This window comes from Puccinia triticina, chromosome 1A (assembly GCF_026914185.1).
Source record: "Puccinia triticina chromosome 1A, complete sequence".
Classification (NCBI taxonomy): Eukaryota; Fungi; Basidiomycota; class Pucciniomycetes; order Pucciniales; family Pucciniaceae; genus Puccinia; species Puccinia triticina.
In genome coordinates, this window is record NC_070558.1 from 3,302,134 (window position 1) to 3,317,752 (window position 15,619).

The 15,619-nt window shown below is 46.9% G+C and overlaps 2 protein-coding genes across 2 annotated transcripts; both read left to right on the forward strand.

Annotated features, from left to right (window-relative positions):
* Positions 1-26: 26 nt before the first annotated feature.
* On the forward strand, positions 27-752 carry PtA15_1A417 (uncharacterized protein; the record flags this gene model as incomplete). Its single annotated transcript, XM_053165443.1, has 5 exons — positions 27-44; positions 217-234; positions 331-360; positions 457-539; positions 668-752. The coding sequence occupies 5 exons, from the start codon at positions 27-29 to the stop codon at positions 750-752; spliced, it is 234 nt and encodes a 77-aa protein (XP_053016634.1).
* A 2,448-nt stretch (positions 753-3,200) lies between these two features.
* On the forward strand, positions 3,201-4,327 carry PtA15_1A418 (uncharacterized protein; the record flags this gene model as incomplete). Its single annotated transcript, XM_053165444.1, has 7 exons — positions 3,201-3,264; positions 3,351-3,459; positions 3,606-3,676; positions 3,789-3,898; positions 3,985-4,017; positions 4,079-4,232; positions 4,311-4,327. 7 exons carry the CDS (start codon positions 3,201-3,203, stop codon positions 4,325-4,327), a joined length of 558 nt encoding a protein of 185 aa, XP_053016635.1.
* Between the last annotated feature and the right edge of the window lie 11,292 nt (positions 4,328-15,619).

Consider the following 15,619-nt stretch of genomic DNA (forward strand, 5'->3'; position numbering starts at 1 on the left):
CATTGCCCGTCAAGCCATCGTCAACCATGCAGATCAAGGTCAAGGTAAGTCCGTCATTATTTAAGCCCCTAGAGCATCACCCGCTTCAAGAAAAATATCGCTTTCAAAGCTCAAACATCTCCGATTGGCTGACGAATTTCTAACCCTCCCCGTATTCAATCGATTGTCTCGAACTCTCCACGAATATCACTCCTTTTGCCTACAAACGACCCCTAGACACTAACAGGAAAGGAGGTATGCAAGCCACCATCGCTTACAATTGATAATTCCAGCCACTTATTCCTTGTTTCTCACCTACATCGCAACCAATCTACGATCCACGTCGAATAGATCGAATTGGACGTCGAATCTGATGATAAAGTAAAGCTCGGCATACCAAATCCCATCATGGAAAATCTGTCCCCGTTTTGCTCATTATGTCGCGTGTCTTGCCTGCGTATCGAATTTCTTTGATAGATATCCAAAGTGAAAGACCGGATTGAAGAAAAGGAGGGGATCCCGCCGTCCCAACAAAGACTAATCTTCGGTGGAAAACAAATGTCAGTGGCCGTTCGTGCTCCTCTCTCCGTTTGGCAATCAATTGTCAAAGCCCTTCAATCATTCTGATTGTTTGGAATGAACTGCTGAGCAAATACCGAGTGTTTCCTTTCTTCTTTTCGGATGACAGGGCCGATGAAAAGACTGTCAAAGAGCTAGGTATCGAAGGCGGTTCGACTTTGCATCTGGTTCTTGCTCTCAGAGGAGGAAAATAACAATCTCAGTAGCTAAATTTGTAACTACAAATCGGAATAGAAAGCTCGGCATTTGGTTCCATTGCCAAGCAAACCTTCCTTTTTTTTTGGATCCTGATTCTTCTTAAGTTCTCTTTAAGTCATTCTTGAATGCAATGCTGCACGCCAAAATTACAAATCAGCTCACAAGTCTCTCTCCGAAGCTATCTATTGTACCAGCCTGATATTCGGAGATGAATCGCTAGCTTAGCTGATTGTTTTCTAGATGTGATATGATCTTCCAAAAACAACGTGTTATGGTGTTTGGCTACAAGAGACTAGAACACCTCTACCACCCTCTCCACTTTAATCAACCAGATGCAGTCTCCTGTTTCTAGTAATTGATACCCTGGATTAGCAGCTTTTGACCAGAAAGCAGGCTCATCTCAACCTTGATCGTGTGGGAGACTGTATGGTAAACCAATTGTGGCAGGGAACCAGAGCGGCGGAGCTTAGCGAGGTGCCCTTGGGAAGAAATTTAACATGCATAAACCTTACTGAAAGAGAGCAGACAAAATCAGCAGGGGATTTTTGCCAATGTGTACCTCCCTGGCCCTAATCAGTTTCTGTGATTCATATGTGGCATTCCCACCTGGTACCTCTTCTCAACATGTTTGAACTCCCCAAGACTTGTCTTATTGACCAGCTGTGCTAACGACAAAAATTTCGTTATGTTACCGTTATCTACGCGTTACGCGTAGCGTAACTACCCTTCGTTGCTTTGATGGCCCACACCTGGCCAGGGCGCCGATGGGGTGTTCTAGCATCTTGGACAACCCCAGGACACAGTGTGGGCCTCCCATATCCAGTGGCGCCATCAGGATTGCTGCGTCAGCCGGGCAACCGGCATGGACAACCCCATGACAGCCGGTGATGGTGCCTCCCCTACCGGTGTGTCACGCAGGCATCTAACTGGGGCGGCCAGCTGGCGCCCAGGTCAGTGGCATCTCATTGGTGCACCAGGGGCGCCACCAATGCCCACAGTCCCGGTGGCATCCTGTTGCATGACCGAGTGGCGCCAGTATGGCTCTGGGTCCCTGTCACGCCACCATGGCGCATGGACTGCTGGGACGCCTTCTGGACGCATTGGCTTTTCCCAATCTGCCCCGCTGTGTACAATGTTTCAATTTACATACAACCTAGAAAGCATGCAGATTTGTTTGTCCACAGGATCTACAAGCAATACAGCCTTGTGAATCCTTGTGCAGATCCATTTCTTGAGAAGTCACTTTTCAAAAATTTATTAAAAATACATTGGTGGTGATACAAAAATTCTGAGGAGACATAATTGTAGAGGAGATGTCAAAGGATCAGACAGCTGTGGCTCAGACCTTTGGAGGTGCTGGGGGCAGAGCTATTAAAAAGTTAAAAAAACCTTACAGCCATTTGGTACTTTCTGCTCCCCTATGAAATTGGGGATAATATGCAAGTCCCTTCCTGCGGGAGGGGCCACGTTGCGGCCAGCCACAGGGACTTGTGTTAAGTTAGTGTAGCGGCCGCAACTGTAACCTCGAACACCAGGTGATTGGCGAACTTAGCTCAAGTCCCTTGCCTGCCGCTAACTTAACACAAGTCCCCCACATTGGAGGGCCCTGGTACAGCCTGGGCTGGTGCGAAGCGCCCTCACGCGAAGCGCAACCTCTGAAGGAGGGACTTGGGACTAATGTCCACATTTTGGCCTGAGGGTTTGAGGCCTTTTGGTGGGGGATTTGTGCCATTCCAATTTTGACCTTGTGAGCAAACAGCCCCACACAAGCCCTTTGGATCATGAGAATCCTCTGGTTCTTCCCCATCTTTTGACGCTACACTCATCCCTGATAACCCAACCCTTCTCTTTCCATGCTCCTTCAAACGTTTGGTTTTGAAGGTCATTCTGAGCTGTATCATGTGAATGTATTGAAAAACAGTACAGTATTCAATTCAATCCCCAGGAACCAAGCTCTGTTTTAGATGTCTTGCCCAATCCAGCTCTTGCTACAGATTTTCACTTTGAGGACAGGAACTGGAAGTCAAGAAGCTTGGCTGTTCCACCCCTTCATAGCTTCACCCGGGTTGGAACAGTTTTTGTTGTGTGAGGGGAAAAAGAAGAAATATGGCTAGAAAGCCACAAACAACCCATACCCTCAAGCCAAAATTACAACATTAGTTGTAAGCCTCTCCTACGGAGATTCCCTTTGGGACGCGGGTGTCCCCCCCTCCGTTCAAGAGGCTTAGTTAGGCTAGCACCCGGGGGGCGCGGCGCGAAGCGCCTCGCACGAAGTGCGACCTCCCGTCAGAGACAGAGACCCTGCGGGGCTGCCCCTTCGGGGCTCTCACTGAGGCTTTGTTAAGCTCGGGTGATCGGGCCGCGGGCTGGACCTCAACCCCCGGACCTACACCCGGGTTGAAGCCTTACTCCCAACCACTCGCCCATATCAGATAATCTCAAGGATGGCCAAGAATGCGAACCCGGTTCCTGGCGCGGGAACGAACGGTAGACCGATAGTCTTCATGGGTATGCCAGAGCTGAAAACAAGGATTACCACCTCCCTCGTTTTCGTGCGAAAAGGACTGATGAGATTTGGTTGGCCGTTTGTTCAGATATCAACATCGGCGAGACACCAGCTGGAAGGATTAAGTTCGAGCTGTTCACGGATATCGTGCCGAAGACCGCCGAAAACTTTCGTCAGCTATGTACGGGTGAACACCGGTGAGTAAGTTGAGAGAGTGTTGAAGAAAAGAGAAGCTGAATAAGCAAGAGAAAGTGAATTTCTCGGTTTACATTTTCTTTCCTTGGCCTTCTCGAGCTAAACAACCGAGCTAAACAACTATTCGTTGACACCATCCATCTTCAAGGCCCAATCGACAACCAGTGGGATACAAACACAGCATCTTCCATCGCGTCATCAAAGACTTCATGGTCCAAGGTCCGGCACAGTTTCTCTTCGGTCGATCTGTTATCGTCTTTACCTCATCGGCCTCTTGAATCAACCGTCGAATTGACTCGACGAAGAAATCATGCGATCTCTCTTCTTACAGGTGGTGATTTCCTAAACTCGGATGGCACAGGTTCAACCTCAATCTACGGGCAAAAGTTCGAAGACGAAAACTTCAAGCTTAAGCACGAATCAGCCGGTCTTCTTTCCATGGTCTGTCCTCTCACTCACACTGTTGCTTCTTTTGGCCCGGTTGAACTTTGCTCATTTGCACCATTGTTTCCTTTTTCAAACCGCAGGCTAACTCAGGGCCAAACACGAATGGATGTCAAGTGAGTAGTTTGAGCCCCGAGCAAATTGCCCTGCCTCATTTTTCCGACCATGTGTGTTTAGTTTTTCATTACGTCGGCAGCATGCGATTTCCTGGACGGGAAACACGTCGTCTTCGGCAAGGTCTTGGATTCCGACGGGCTGCTGGTCATGCGAAAGATCGAGAACGTGCCTACAGGGCCGAACAACCGTCCCAAACTGACCGTTAAAGTCACTGGTAAGCATCCGAGCGTGTCACCCCACCCCATCCTTGTTGTTCTCCTTTCCTGAACCGCCCCCTTTTTATCACCTTTAGAATGCGGCGAAATGTAGCGCTCTCCCCGTTGGCCACCCATGTGATTCCTTCACTCCTACTTCTCCTTGTCACCTGTTGATACCTTCTTGAAATTACATCACATGAGGAACGCATCCAGACAATTGGCACAGGCGCAGAAATTAGAATTTCAATAAAGGAGTGAACCATGCTCTTCAGTCGGGTTGTAGGTGACATGAGCGAAGGCGATTAAAATGCGCAGGGAGTATTATGGGTTCAGATTGTGCGAATAAGTCGTTGCCCACCCATGCTTGAAGCATCAAGAGCCAATGGCTTGTTTTGTTTGAGTATCCTTCCAGAAGAGATCATTTACTGCCAGATAACGCAGCCAGCATACTCTACTGCGAGCGTCTTATTTTAAGTGGGGTGAGATGCTGAAGCTCAACGGACAAGTTTTGTAAGAGTGTCGAGATATTTGATTTATCAAAACCACCTCTTTGTCCAAAACCAGCGCAACATGAGATAGCATTCCTCAAGTCTTCTCTTTGCCCAGGGCCATTCACACTCTTTTGTCCTTGTTAATTCTTTACTTTGTTTATGGTCTCATCACACCAAATACATAACAGCTTGAGTGTCCAAAAGAACCTCGAAAAAACGCCATTGTAAAGATGTACCCCACTAAGATGCCAATTTGAGTCTCCTAGTCTACCAGACCGATGGTAGGGTATCCATTTCTCATAATCCATTTGAACAAGTAGTCGCTTATGCCCTATTTCTAGTGTGTATGGATGCCTTATTCTTGTCTGGATTCCTTGGATGTGTGCTTGAGTTCCACCACAAACACCCCTAACTTCAAACTCCTTCCCTCTGGAGGAGTTCTGGTGTGAACATTTTTGGGCAAAGCCACCCTCCCCAGAGACTTACAGGCTTTCACAGTGGGAGGCCACCCACCAAAAAGTGAAAAAAAATTAATCTTTGAATTTTCCAGCCTGTAGTTTCTTCAATGTCCCTCCCATTATCAAGACTCAAGGAAATGTAGATTTTGTAGATTTTTTAAGCTCATCACCTCATCAATATACCCTAGCTTTTTTTGATAGATTTTTGGAAAATTTCAACCAGACCTAAGACCAAGCTCTTCTCAGGATGTGCCTGTGTCAGTGCATGTTTCCAAGTGGGGTAAGAGTTCCTTCCTCCTTCTGGCCTGTGAAGCCCTACTGTTGTTAGGGTTTCACACAAAGGACCACAACATTACTTGACCCCCTGCACTGGTAGAGTATTTGTTCTGAAGTCCCCTCTTCCCTAGTCCGGTAGAGATTAATTCTATCCCGGCTAGGTAAGCAGCTCCTCCATTTTTCCTTCTCCTTGTTTTCTTCTCTCTTTCTCAGTGTACTTTCCAAGTTGTACTCATGGGAGATTCATTCTCTCCCAGCTAGCTCATGCAACCAAGCCCCACAGATTTGAACTGGAAATAGTCTTAGGCTTCAACCCCGTTCCAAGCCTCCTTTCCACCCACCTTCCAGTGAGGGTCCATTCACCCCTGACCTTTTTTACTGTTTTTTTATTGTTTAAAAAATAAATGAAGACAAGATGCACACACATCCTCTCATGATGCATGGACATCATATTTAGCTTTGAAAACAACAGGCTCTCAAAGTTGAACTTCAGGTTTTCATGATCACCTTCAGTCAAGCAAAGAGGGTTGTGCATATCCCTTTGATGAACGGTCTGTACTGGTCATCCAGAGGGTTGTATGCTCTTGATGGCCAGTCTGTGCTGGAAATTGAGACAGTTGATTTCTCTTGATGAACAGCCTGGAGCGGCTATTAAGAAGTTGTACGCTCTCAATGGCCGGTCTGTCCCGGTCATCAAGAGTGATGGTGGTGTTTACTCCATTAGTTTTTGGAGTGCACAGGGTTCCACTCCCAATAAATTTGAGTGGAGAACTGTGCACTCTAAGATTTCTTGGAGTGAACTACTCTTTTTTAGTGCACATGGTCATTTTTGGTAGTGTGTAACGCATGACCCAAAATTAAATTTACAACTCCCACAAAATATTCATAAATTTAAAGGGAGTTGAAAAATTGACTTCCATGTATTAATTAATTGACTCCCAAAATGTGTTTACCTCGCGCGGACTGCCTCAGGATGTCCACCCTGGGTCCGCAGGACAAAATTTTGACCCGCAAGGATTTTGGGGCTTGGAGGGCTTTTTCCACCTTTGCCTTCTTTTCCGGGTCAAAATACATGCCCCAGAAGGCCGCCGTGGACTCCACGTAGGTCAGGGTGGGCGGTTCCACTGCTGCCTGGTTGAGGAACAGGGCGGCCCATACGCCCACGGGTCCGGTCATGTACAAGGACACAAATATGATTTGCTTTGCGTTGGTTGGGAACAAGGCCTTGTTCAAGGTCATATAGATGCCAACCTGGTGGGCGAAGAGGCTTGGATCTACAGCCTCTTGAACCTTGAGTATGGTCCGTGACATGTACGTGTAGTCTATGTACATGTGAGTCTGCTCTGCAGAGCCCGCGCTACGGCTCATAACAGTGTCAAGTCAATATTCAAGGTTTGTTGTACCATATTCAAGCTAGACAATCTGGCTTCTTAACACATATAAGCTTGTGAGTTGTTTTTTTTGTTTTCCAATGTCTCCATGCACATGCATGTGAGCTGTTTTCCATTTTGTCAATGTCACCTTTGTGTACGCGCGTACATTGGGGTGACAGATCACCAGAGGGGCCTTTCACGGCTCTGCGACAAGTAAAAATTGGTCAGAAAGCCATTAAAGCCCCAGCTAGTCACATTTATGTTGTGCAAAACCCCTTGCACATAGAGAAATTGATCAACATAAATTTGACCTGAATGATTGAGAATTGGGCATTGAGTAACTATCATTTCCTTATAGGTTGCAATTGAGTTATCCTTAAAGAATGAAACAGTTTTATACAACATTGCATGAGTGTCAGACACTGAGACACTAACTCCATGTGTCTACAAGTGGAAAGTGCATGTTTTATAACACTGCGGGCATCTTGATGTCGCTGCGGACCGCAGCGACATCTGACGATTCAGTGGGGATTCGAGCCCCGCGCAACAAGTATTGCAGCGACACTTGGCCGGCTGATGGACAGCGGGCCACCGAGCACAAGGACCGGTCATTGGGAGGAGGAATCCATACTCCTCTCAATGCCAACACAGGCCTGCGTCGAGAGGAGTACATGCACCTCGATGCCCAGTCTGTGCCGTCCATCGAGGGAAGTGTGTATGTACTCCTCCCGATGACCGGGCCTTGGGCCAGCCATCGAGAGGAGTGCGTACTCCTCTTGGTGACCGTTTGTTGTGCCGGCCATCGAGAGGTGTCTGTACTCCTCTTGACGCCGGTGTGTGCTGGCATCAAGAGGAGTGTGGACTCCTCCCGATGACCGGTCCATGAGCTGGTCACCAAGAGGAGTGAGAGGAGTGTGTAATCCTCTCGATGGCCGGCACAAGGACCGGTCATCAAGAGATTGTTATGTATTGGTGGCCGGCTGTCCAAAGGCAAATCTATCAGCCGGCCAGATGTTGCTGCAGCTGACGCTGCATTCTGACATGCAGCGTCATGATGTCGCTGCGGCCCGCACCGACAGCAAGATGCCCGCAGTGTAACCTAATGGTTAGAGACTGCTTTAGTAATTGACTCATGTACATGAAGTCATGAGTTCAATCCCCTGTCTTTACATTAATTTGTACCTTTTATGGCTATGTACAGCTTTTATGGATCAAACCATAATATTTCACACTTTTTGAGTATGCAATTAACTTTATTTCACCTTTTATTACATGTTGTACATACAGAGAGAGATAATCTTATCTCTCCATGTATTTATCCTTATTGAGAGCAATTACTTACAAATAGAGAGTTTACATAAATACTATGTAAATCCCTCTCTTGAATTCCGTGTTCCTCTCCTCCTCCTTGGAGTTAAGGATCCCTCTGGGGCCTTGACTCAAAGGAGGATCTGGATCCTGTAATATAAAAGGGGGGACCTTTCCCCTGGAGAGATCTCCCCCCAAGATTATTACACATAAAAACCTGATTACCTTACTTATATTACAAGTGAGTGGGGTTTAAGTTATAATCTACTAACCTTTTCTATTTACAGCTTCATCTTCCTTCAAGTATATTTCTCCTAGTTACAGGTGGGTAGTATAACACCTGTAACCTAGGATAAAAAGGATATATTTCCTTATTCAGCTACAGCGCTTGGCTCGAGTTATCGCCGCGTCCCCTTACATTTGTAAGGGGGCTAGCCCCTCCGCTACATAGCGTCGAGGTGTGGTTTATTCCCACTGGCTCTTTGAGCTACAGTGCGGCCCCATCTCCGCTGGCCGCAGCCCAAGCCGCTACAGCGTGAACTTAAAATCCATCAGAGCCACGTCACATAAGAGACGAGCCCTGACAATGAGGTCCTGTGATACTTTGTCATAAATTAAGCCAGACTTCCCATTGACTTCTGAATAATTTATCAATCATTTCCTAATAGAAATCTGACTGACATCAGACCCAGAACAACATAAAATTACAGTCAGGCACTCTCTGGAGAGAGTGTCAAAGTCTCCCCCGGTGCATAGTAATTAGACTGTGAGTTCCAAATTTCTGAATGATTTCTAAGCTTCAAAAAAAAAACTCCCTGGTAATCTTTGAAAAATAGGGGGTTTCAAACCACCTCCAGGAAGTTGTCCAGGTTGCACTTTCCAGGAAAAAAACACCTCCTGGAACATCTCCTGCGGACCTGGATTCCTGACCGGCAAGACCCTCCAGGAGGTCCAGGAAATCAGGAAAAACAAGTCCAAAACAAAGAAACAATACCATCTTTGACCTTAGCCCCAAACAGAACTGAACCCCCAGGACTTTTTTTCTCACCATCTTCCCACCACATGGTCATTGGGAGGACTCACAACCTCTCAATGACCTAGAGAATCTGCCGTTGGACCCGGGTGCCGCACCCGTTTTACCTGAAAAATAGGCACCTGCACCCGTACCCGGCACCTGCCGGCGGGTGCCGCGGGTGTACCGGCGGGTGCCGCCGGAAAGGATCCTTTCCGGGAGACAAGGCTGTTGTAGTCTTGTTGTCCGCGAGGGATCCGCGGACAACGAGGCTACAACAGCCTCGTTGCTTGCAAGGGATCCGCGGACAACGAGGCTACAACAGCCTTGTCGCTCGCAAGTGATCCCTTGCGGACAACGAGGCTGTATCTTGTTGTCCGCAAGGGTTCACTTGCGGACAACGAGGCTGTATCTTGTCGTCCGCAAGGGTTACTTGCGGACGACGAGGCTACAACTCGTTGTCCGCAAGTGATCCCTTGCGGACAACAAGATACAGCCTCCTCGCAACACTGGGTCGCTACGCTACGCTATTTCAGCGCTACGTGTTAGCGTAGCGGCAAAAAGCGCGCATCTATTTTGCATAGCGTTAGCGCGCTGTTAGCGCCGCACTTTGGGACCCCGGCCACAATGTAATTTTATGAGATAAAACCACTCCCATTTCCTGGTTCAAATTTCCTGTTCTTGAGCATTTGGGGGGACTCAAACTCCAGGTCCCAGGAGTTTTTTTTTTTGGCAGGGGAAATTTTTCCTGGGAAGTCCAACCTGGAATACTTCCTGGAGGTGGTTTGAAACCCCCTAATGTTCCCAAGCCCTACACGGCAGGGGTACTTCCTGCCCCGCCCGTTTGTGGAACCGACGAGAGGAGGGTAATCTGTGGAGCCGACAAGGATCGGCTTGGTAACCCCTCGGTAAGCTTGTTGGTTCCACGAAACGCTATTTTTCCACGTGGAACCGATGGGCTTCACACTTTTCCCCGTCGGTTCCACGATGTGCCTTCCTGGCACGCGTGGAGACCACGTCAGCTCGTTGCTCACGTCGGTTCCACGGCATTTCTTTTTTTTTTTACTTCCAGCTAAGACCAACTCAGGCTGGTCCTGAGGTTTTGAAAGTCCAACAAAACTTGATTTTGAAGAGAGGAAAAAAAACTTGAAAAAAAAAACTTAAGAAAAAAACCTATTGCAAACCCAATCGCAAACCATTGTTTGGGGGGTTGATATAGTGTGTAAAAGCGTGATACAGGAATGTGAAATGGCTGCGTTGTGTAGCACTCCATTTCACCCAGGCTCCCTGTGTTTGGTGTGGGTTCGAGTCCCAATGATGACAATTTTTGTTGGGCTCCTCCCGCTAAATTTTTCAGCCACGCCTACGTGGCCACGTGGATTCCACGGGTACACATCTGTAAGTATCCGTGGAATCCTTGGGGCCATCACGAGGTGCCCCCGTGATCCACTTGGTGGAGGTCACGTGAACGTGTGGACCAGCAGCCGCTGGTCCGACCTTGCGCGCGGCTACCACGTGGAGTCCTTGTGGATTCCGCGTGATTTCCCCGTGGATGGACTCCCCGGGTGTACTGGTTAGTTTTGTCTCTTTGACTGATTCTCATCAAGGGTGGGCTGTTATGTTACCCGTAATTGGGAACGTAACTGTAACGTAACTTTTAAAGTTACGTTACCCAGTAGTTACAGATACCTTGATTTTAGTTACGATATCTGCTGCAGAAAAAGGGCTGTTTATTTTCTAGTTACGTTACCCAGAAGTTTTCAACAAAATGGGTTACGTTACAGGTTTGCCCAAATTTGGGTAACTTTGCTGTAACTTTCCAAGAGAAATGACTATCTGTGGGTTTTTTTTGTTCAATATGAGTACATATTGGGCTCAAGTTGATGTAAAACAGCCACTGATGCCAGTTTCTGCCCAGGGTGTGAGGTCAAAACAGGTGCACAGTGAGGATTGAACCCGCAACCTGAATGTTGCAAAACATACAAGAGGCAAGCACTAACCATTATGCTAAATTAATTATTCAAATGAACAATTTCTTGGAAAATGTTGAACAAAACATTTCCACCCCAAAAAAGTTACATTATCCAAAACCTCCAAAACTCAAAAATAAAAAAAAGTTACTTTACGTGGCTAATTTGGATAACTAAAAAAAAGTTACGGTATACAATTAGCCCTCCGTAACGTACCGTAACGTAACTGCCCACCCTTGTTCTCATCCTGTGATTCCCTAATGCTGTTGGCAGGTGTGGGAGTTAGAGGCTCAGAGGTTGCAGGTTGGTTCTTGTGGCCGTCAATGTCATTTGTAGTTGAATTTGGTGCAGGATTGACCTCAATATCAGTTTTGTTGGTAGAAGAACCCGCCATGAGCCAAGCACCAAGAGTTAAGAGTGGTGTACGTGGTTACAAGAGAGTGTCACCGAGTCTGGATGGTGGTCCCAAGCTGGCGGCCTGGGGTATTGGGTTGCCGGTTGGACTTGAGAGCCAACAGTGTTGGCTTGCCGCTGCTGGCAAGCCTTTGTTGGCTGTCTTCCGTGTTGGACCCTTGTTTGACGTACAGTCAAGCCAACGGGGCCAACAAGTTGGCCCAACCCAGCCGTACCATCAGCCTGCTCAGCAGGGCCAAACATGGTTGGCTGGGTTATGCCATGGCACTATTCTGACCCCGCTTTCATGCCAACAGAATGGGCTGGTTGCATTGGCATGACAGCTGGGTCGGATGGGTCAAACCAACGCGGGTCTGACCCATCCCCGGCGTTGACCTGCCTCCGCAGTCAAATTTGCGGCAGGCAGGTCAAACCTGACATTCCCTTGACCCCGCGGGCGCGCCAACACAACTCAAAGTTGAGAATCAAGCGGTGGTGTAGTGAAATATATCATGTAAACAACATTTTTGATGATATAGATAAAAAAGGATTTCTTCAGTCCTGTTTGTTTCTACTTCCATGTCGGGCCCAGTTGAGATCAATGAGGTCATTGGTAAGCCTTCAATGTTGTGCTCCCAAAGTGAGCTTGACTGATTGAATTTGTTGCTGGCGTAAAGTGTACGGTATACTTTGAGGTGGAACAAGCTTCATGCGTTGAGGTAACTCAAAAGTGCCTGTTGATTTGGGCTTGTTGTCCTCGACAATCATATTGTGAAGGATAACACATGTTCGCATGATTGAAACCATGTCGTGGGGGTTCCAGAAGCAAGCAGGTGAGGCAATTATGGCCCATTGTGCTTGTAAAACACCAAATTCCCTTTCAATATTTTTTCGAGCGGCTTCTTGAAGTTTTTCGAAGTGTTGAGATCAAGCATCCCTTGGCTTTGATAAGGGTTGACCAGGCAGGATATATTCCATCAACAAGGTAATAAACATGCTGATATTGCTGGACGCAGACTTCAAATTCAACATTGTGGAACTCCGTCCATGCCAGGCAGAGGCAGTTGTTGGAGGGGAAAAGTTGTTTAGTGGATGCCCTCCAGGGATGGTCTTGGAAAAGAGTGGGGATCTTTGAGTGATGAGGTATGAGGGTGGTTGATTTACAACGGCGCTGAGCGCGCGTCGGCGGGGTTGTGTTATTGGGAAGGGAGGGAAAGACTGGGATGGATGAGGAAGGTTTGAGATGTTGGGGATCGTCAAAGAGCGCCGGAAGGCGGAGTCAGACAGGAAGAAGATTGACAAAGCTACGCCATGTGCGTGATAAGAGTTCCCGCAAGTCGTCGGGATGGATAAAGCTAGCAGAATACTTGGGATCGCAATGAATAATTAAGGTGTTCAAAGTTGACTTGCATAAAATCATAACACCATAAAATCATAAAATTTTAAGCAGAAAAAATATGTACCACCCCAACACTCAAAACAGAGCATTAGTTTGAAAATGGTACATAAGAAATTATCACCCAAAGGTTTATGATTTTATGATTTCAACTTTGAACACCTTAAATGATGATGAATAAAATTGTGATGGAAAAAAATATTGTTCAGAGTGTCTCCCATGCTGCTCCATCATCTAAGTTTGGACAGAACTTAGACTCCGGGTGCAGCACGCAGCGGGACCTTCATCATACACCCACGCGCGCGACAAACATAAGAACAGAAACAAAACGGAACAACACCACCACAAAAAAAACTCAGACAAAACCAAACCCACCACACTGAACCCATCCAAACGCGCGCAATCAAGAAAGGTAAAAAAGAAACCACAGAACCAAAACAGAAAAGAAACAAGATAAGTAACAGAAAGAAACAATCCACATAAGAGAAGACAACCAAAACCCGCGGGCCATCATGTGTCCGCCGCGTGAGATCCACGCGTCTCAGATTCAAAACTTGCTTCATGAGACGTCTTGAGGTCCGCCGCGCGTCCGCGCTGTGATTTGAAATTTGGCTCTATGTGTACTGGATAGCGCACCACAACGTCCCAGGCAGTTCCAGCTAGTTGTTCTTCAAAAATAGGTGACTGATTCAGGACATTAATATTGTTAAGAGCCCCTGCCGTTCCAAAAAAACTGTGCCAGATCCATAATCATTGATTGGCAAAGGCTTCCAAAACAATTGTTGGTCCATCTTCTTTCCCTTTATACTGACCAGCCAATGCAGTTGGGCAGTTCTTCCATGCCCAGTGCATGCAATCCAGGCTGTCAATGCAGCCTGGAAAGCCTCAAAGATTGTTGATGTCAAGCATTCTTGTCAAGTCTTCGGCAGTTGGCTTTTGTAGATACTTGTCCCCGTAAAGAAGTTCCCTTGATTCACAGAAATGCTTGAGAGTCTTTTGAGCAGTAGCTTCACCAATTCAATAATATTCATTGGTGGCATCTGATGCACATCCGTAGGCAAGCTGTTGGAGAGCACAAGTGATCTTCTGGAAACTTGACAGGCCCATCTTTCCTGTGGCATCCTGATAAGTGATTTTTATTAGTTCCAAAGATATCCAAAATATACAGAAGAAAATAACATACTGGTTGTTGACCAAAGCATGGAGTGAATTCCGTTATGTGGGCTGCAATCTTCAGGAATAACTCTCTTCTGAGTTGGAAGCGCCTCTCAAAATCACGATTGTTGTACGTTGCACCATTGATAAAATAGTCCTTCATGAGCATCTTGTGTCCGGCGGCGTGGTTTCTTTCTTTTTTTGGGCGGTGTTGGGGTGGAGGGTTTGGATCTCTGTCTTCCTCAGTCTCCAACAGTTCTTCAATTGAGCTGAATCCGTCTTCCTCATCCTCTTCTTCCTCATCTTCATCCTCTGTGTCTGCCGCAAATATGTCCTCAACAAGTTGTTGTCGTGTATCCATGTGGTTGATCATGGCTAAGGAGAGCTAGCTAGTTTAGCTGGGCAGTTAGCCACAATGGATGTTGTTGAAGTGGGTGCGCTAAGTTAACTTGGCTTAAATTTGAACTTTAGCCGCGGGCTAAAATAGCAAACTGATACGCCCGGGGAGTCCTTTGACGAGGATATCTTGAGGAATCCTTGTGGATTCCCTGTAGTGCCCCTGCGCAAGGTTGGACCAGCGGCTGCTGGTCCACACGTTCACGTGCTCTCCACCAATTGGATCTTCCGCCCACCGTGAAATCCACATGGAGCACAATGCCAAGCTGGTGAAAAAAGACCTGCACCAACAAAATGATGCCATTGAGATTTGAACCTGAGCTGCGTGCCAGGGCAAACCCAACAGCGTTGCTTAGCAGCTACCACTACAGGCATACAGGTGACGTTCCTGCACGCAGCGTCACCTGCGCAGTTACTGCGGCCACCAAAATTAGGTGATCCAGATTGTGAAACAGCCCCTCGTTTATCAATATTGGACCCACTCAGGAAGCCGTTTGTGAGTCAATTTTCCATCAAAGTTTTTTTTCTTCCTTTCAATTACTTATTTTCTCAAACTTTCAACACTTCAGGACCAGCCTGAGCTAGTCCTGGTTGGAAGTGAAAAAAAAGGTTGTGGTTGTGGAACTGACGTGAGCAACAAGCCAACGTGGTCTCCACAAGTTACAGGAGTGTGCTTTGTGGAACCAATGGGGAAAAGTGACAAAGCCGTTGGTTCCACGGGGAAAATGATGTTCTGTGGAACCAACAAGCTTACCAAGCACTTACCAAGCTGATCATTGTTGGTTCCACGGATCAAAAGCTCCTTGTCGGATCCACAAACCTGCTTGCGAGGAAGTACCCCCGGCGTGTACAGATGCTCTTAGGCCTAGCCTCATCACCCTCTGAGTCACCTGGAGGTTTATGGTATTCAAAATTGCATAAGATTTTTTTACATAAAATCATAAACTGCAATTTTGGCTGGGAGATGTCACTTAAAGTTGTATGCACGCTGACATCTCCCAGCCAAAATTGGTTTTATGATTTTATGTAAATAGTGACATATGCAATTTTGAATACCATAGTTGTTTTCTTTTTGGGTCATCTCTCCTCCACCTCGTCTTCTCCTTGCTTCAACAGTTCTCACCTGTTTTCACAGTTATAACCTCAAAAGACCTCCCAAGCCAGTTTTTTACATCA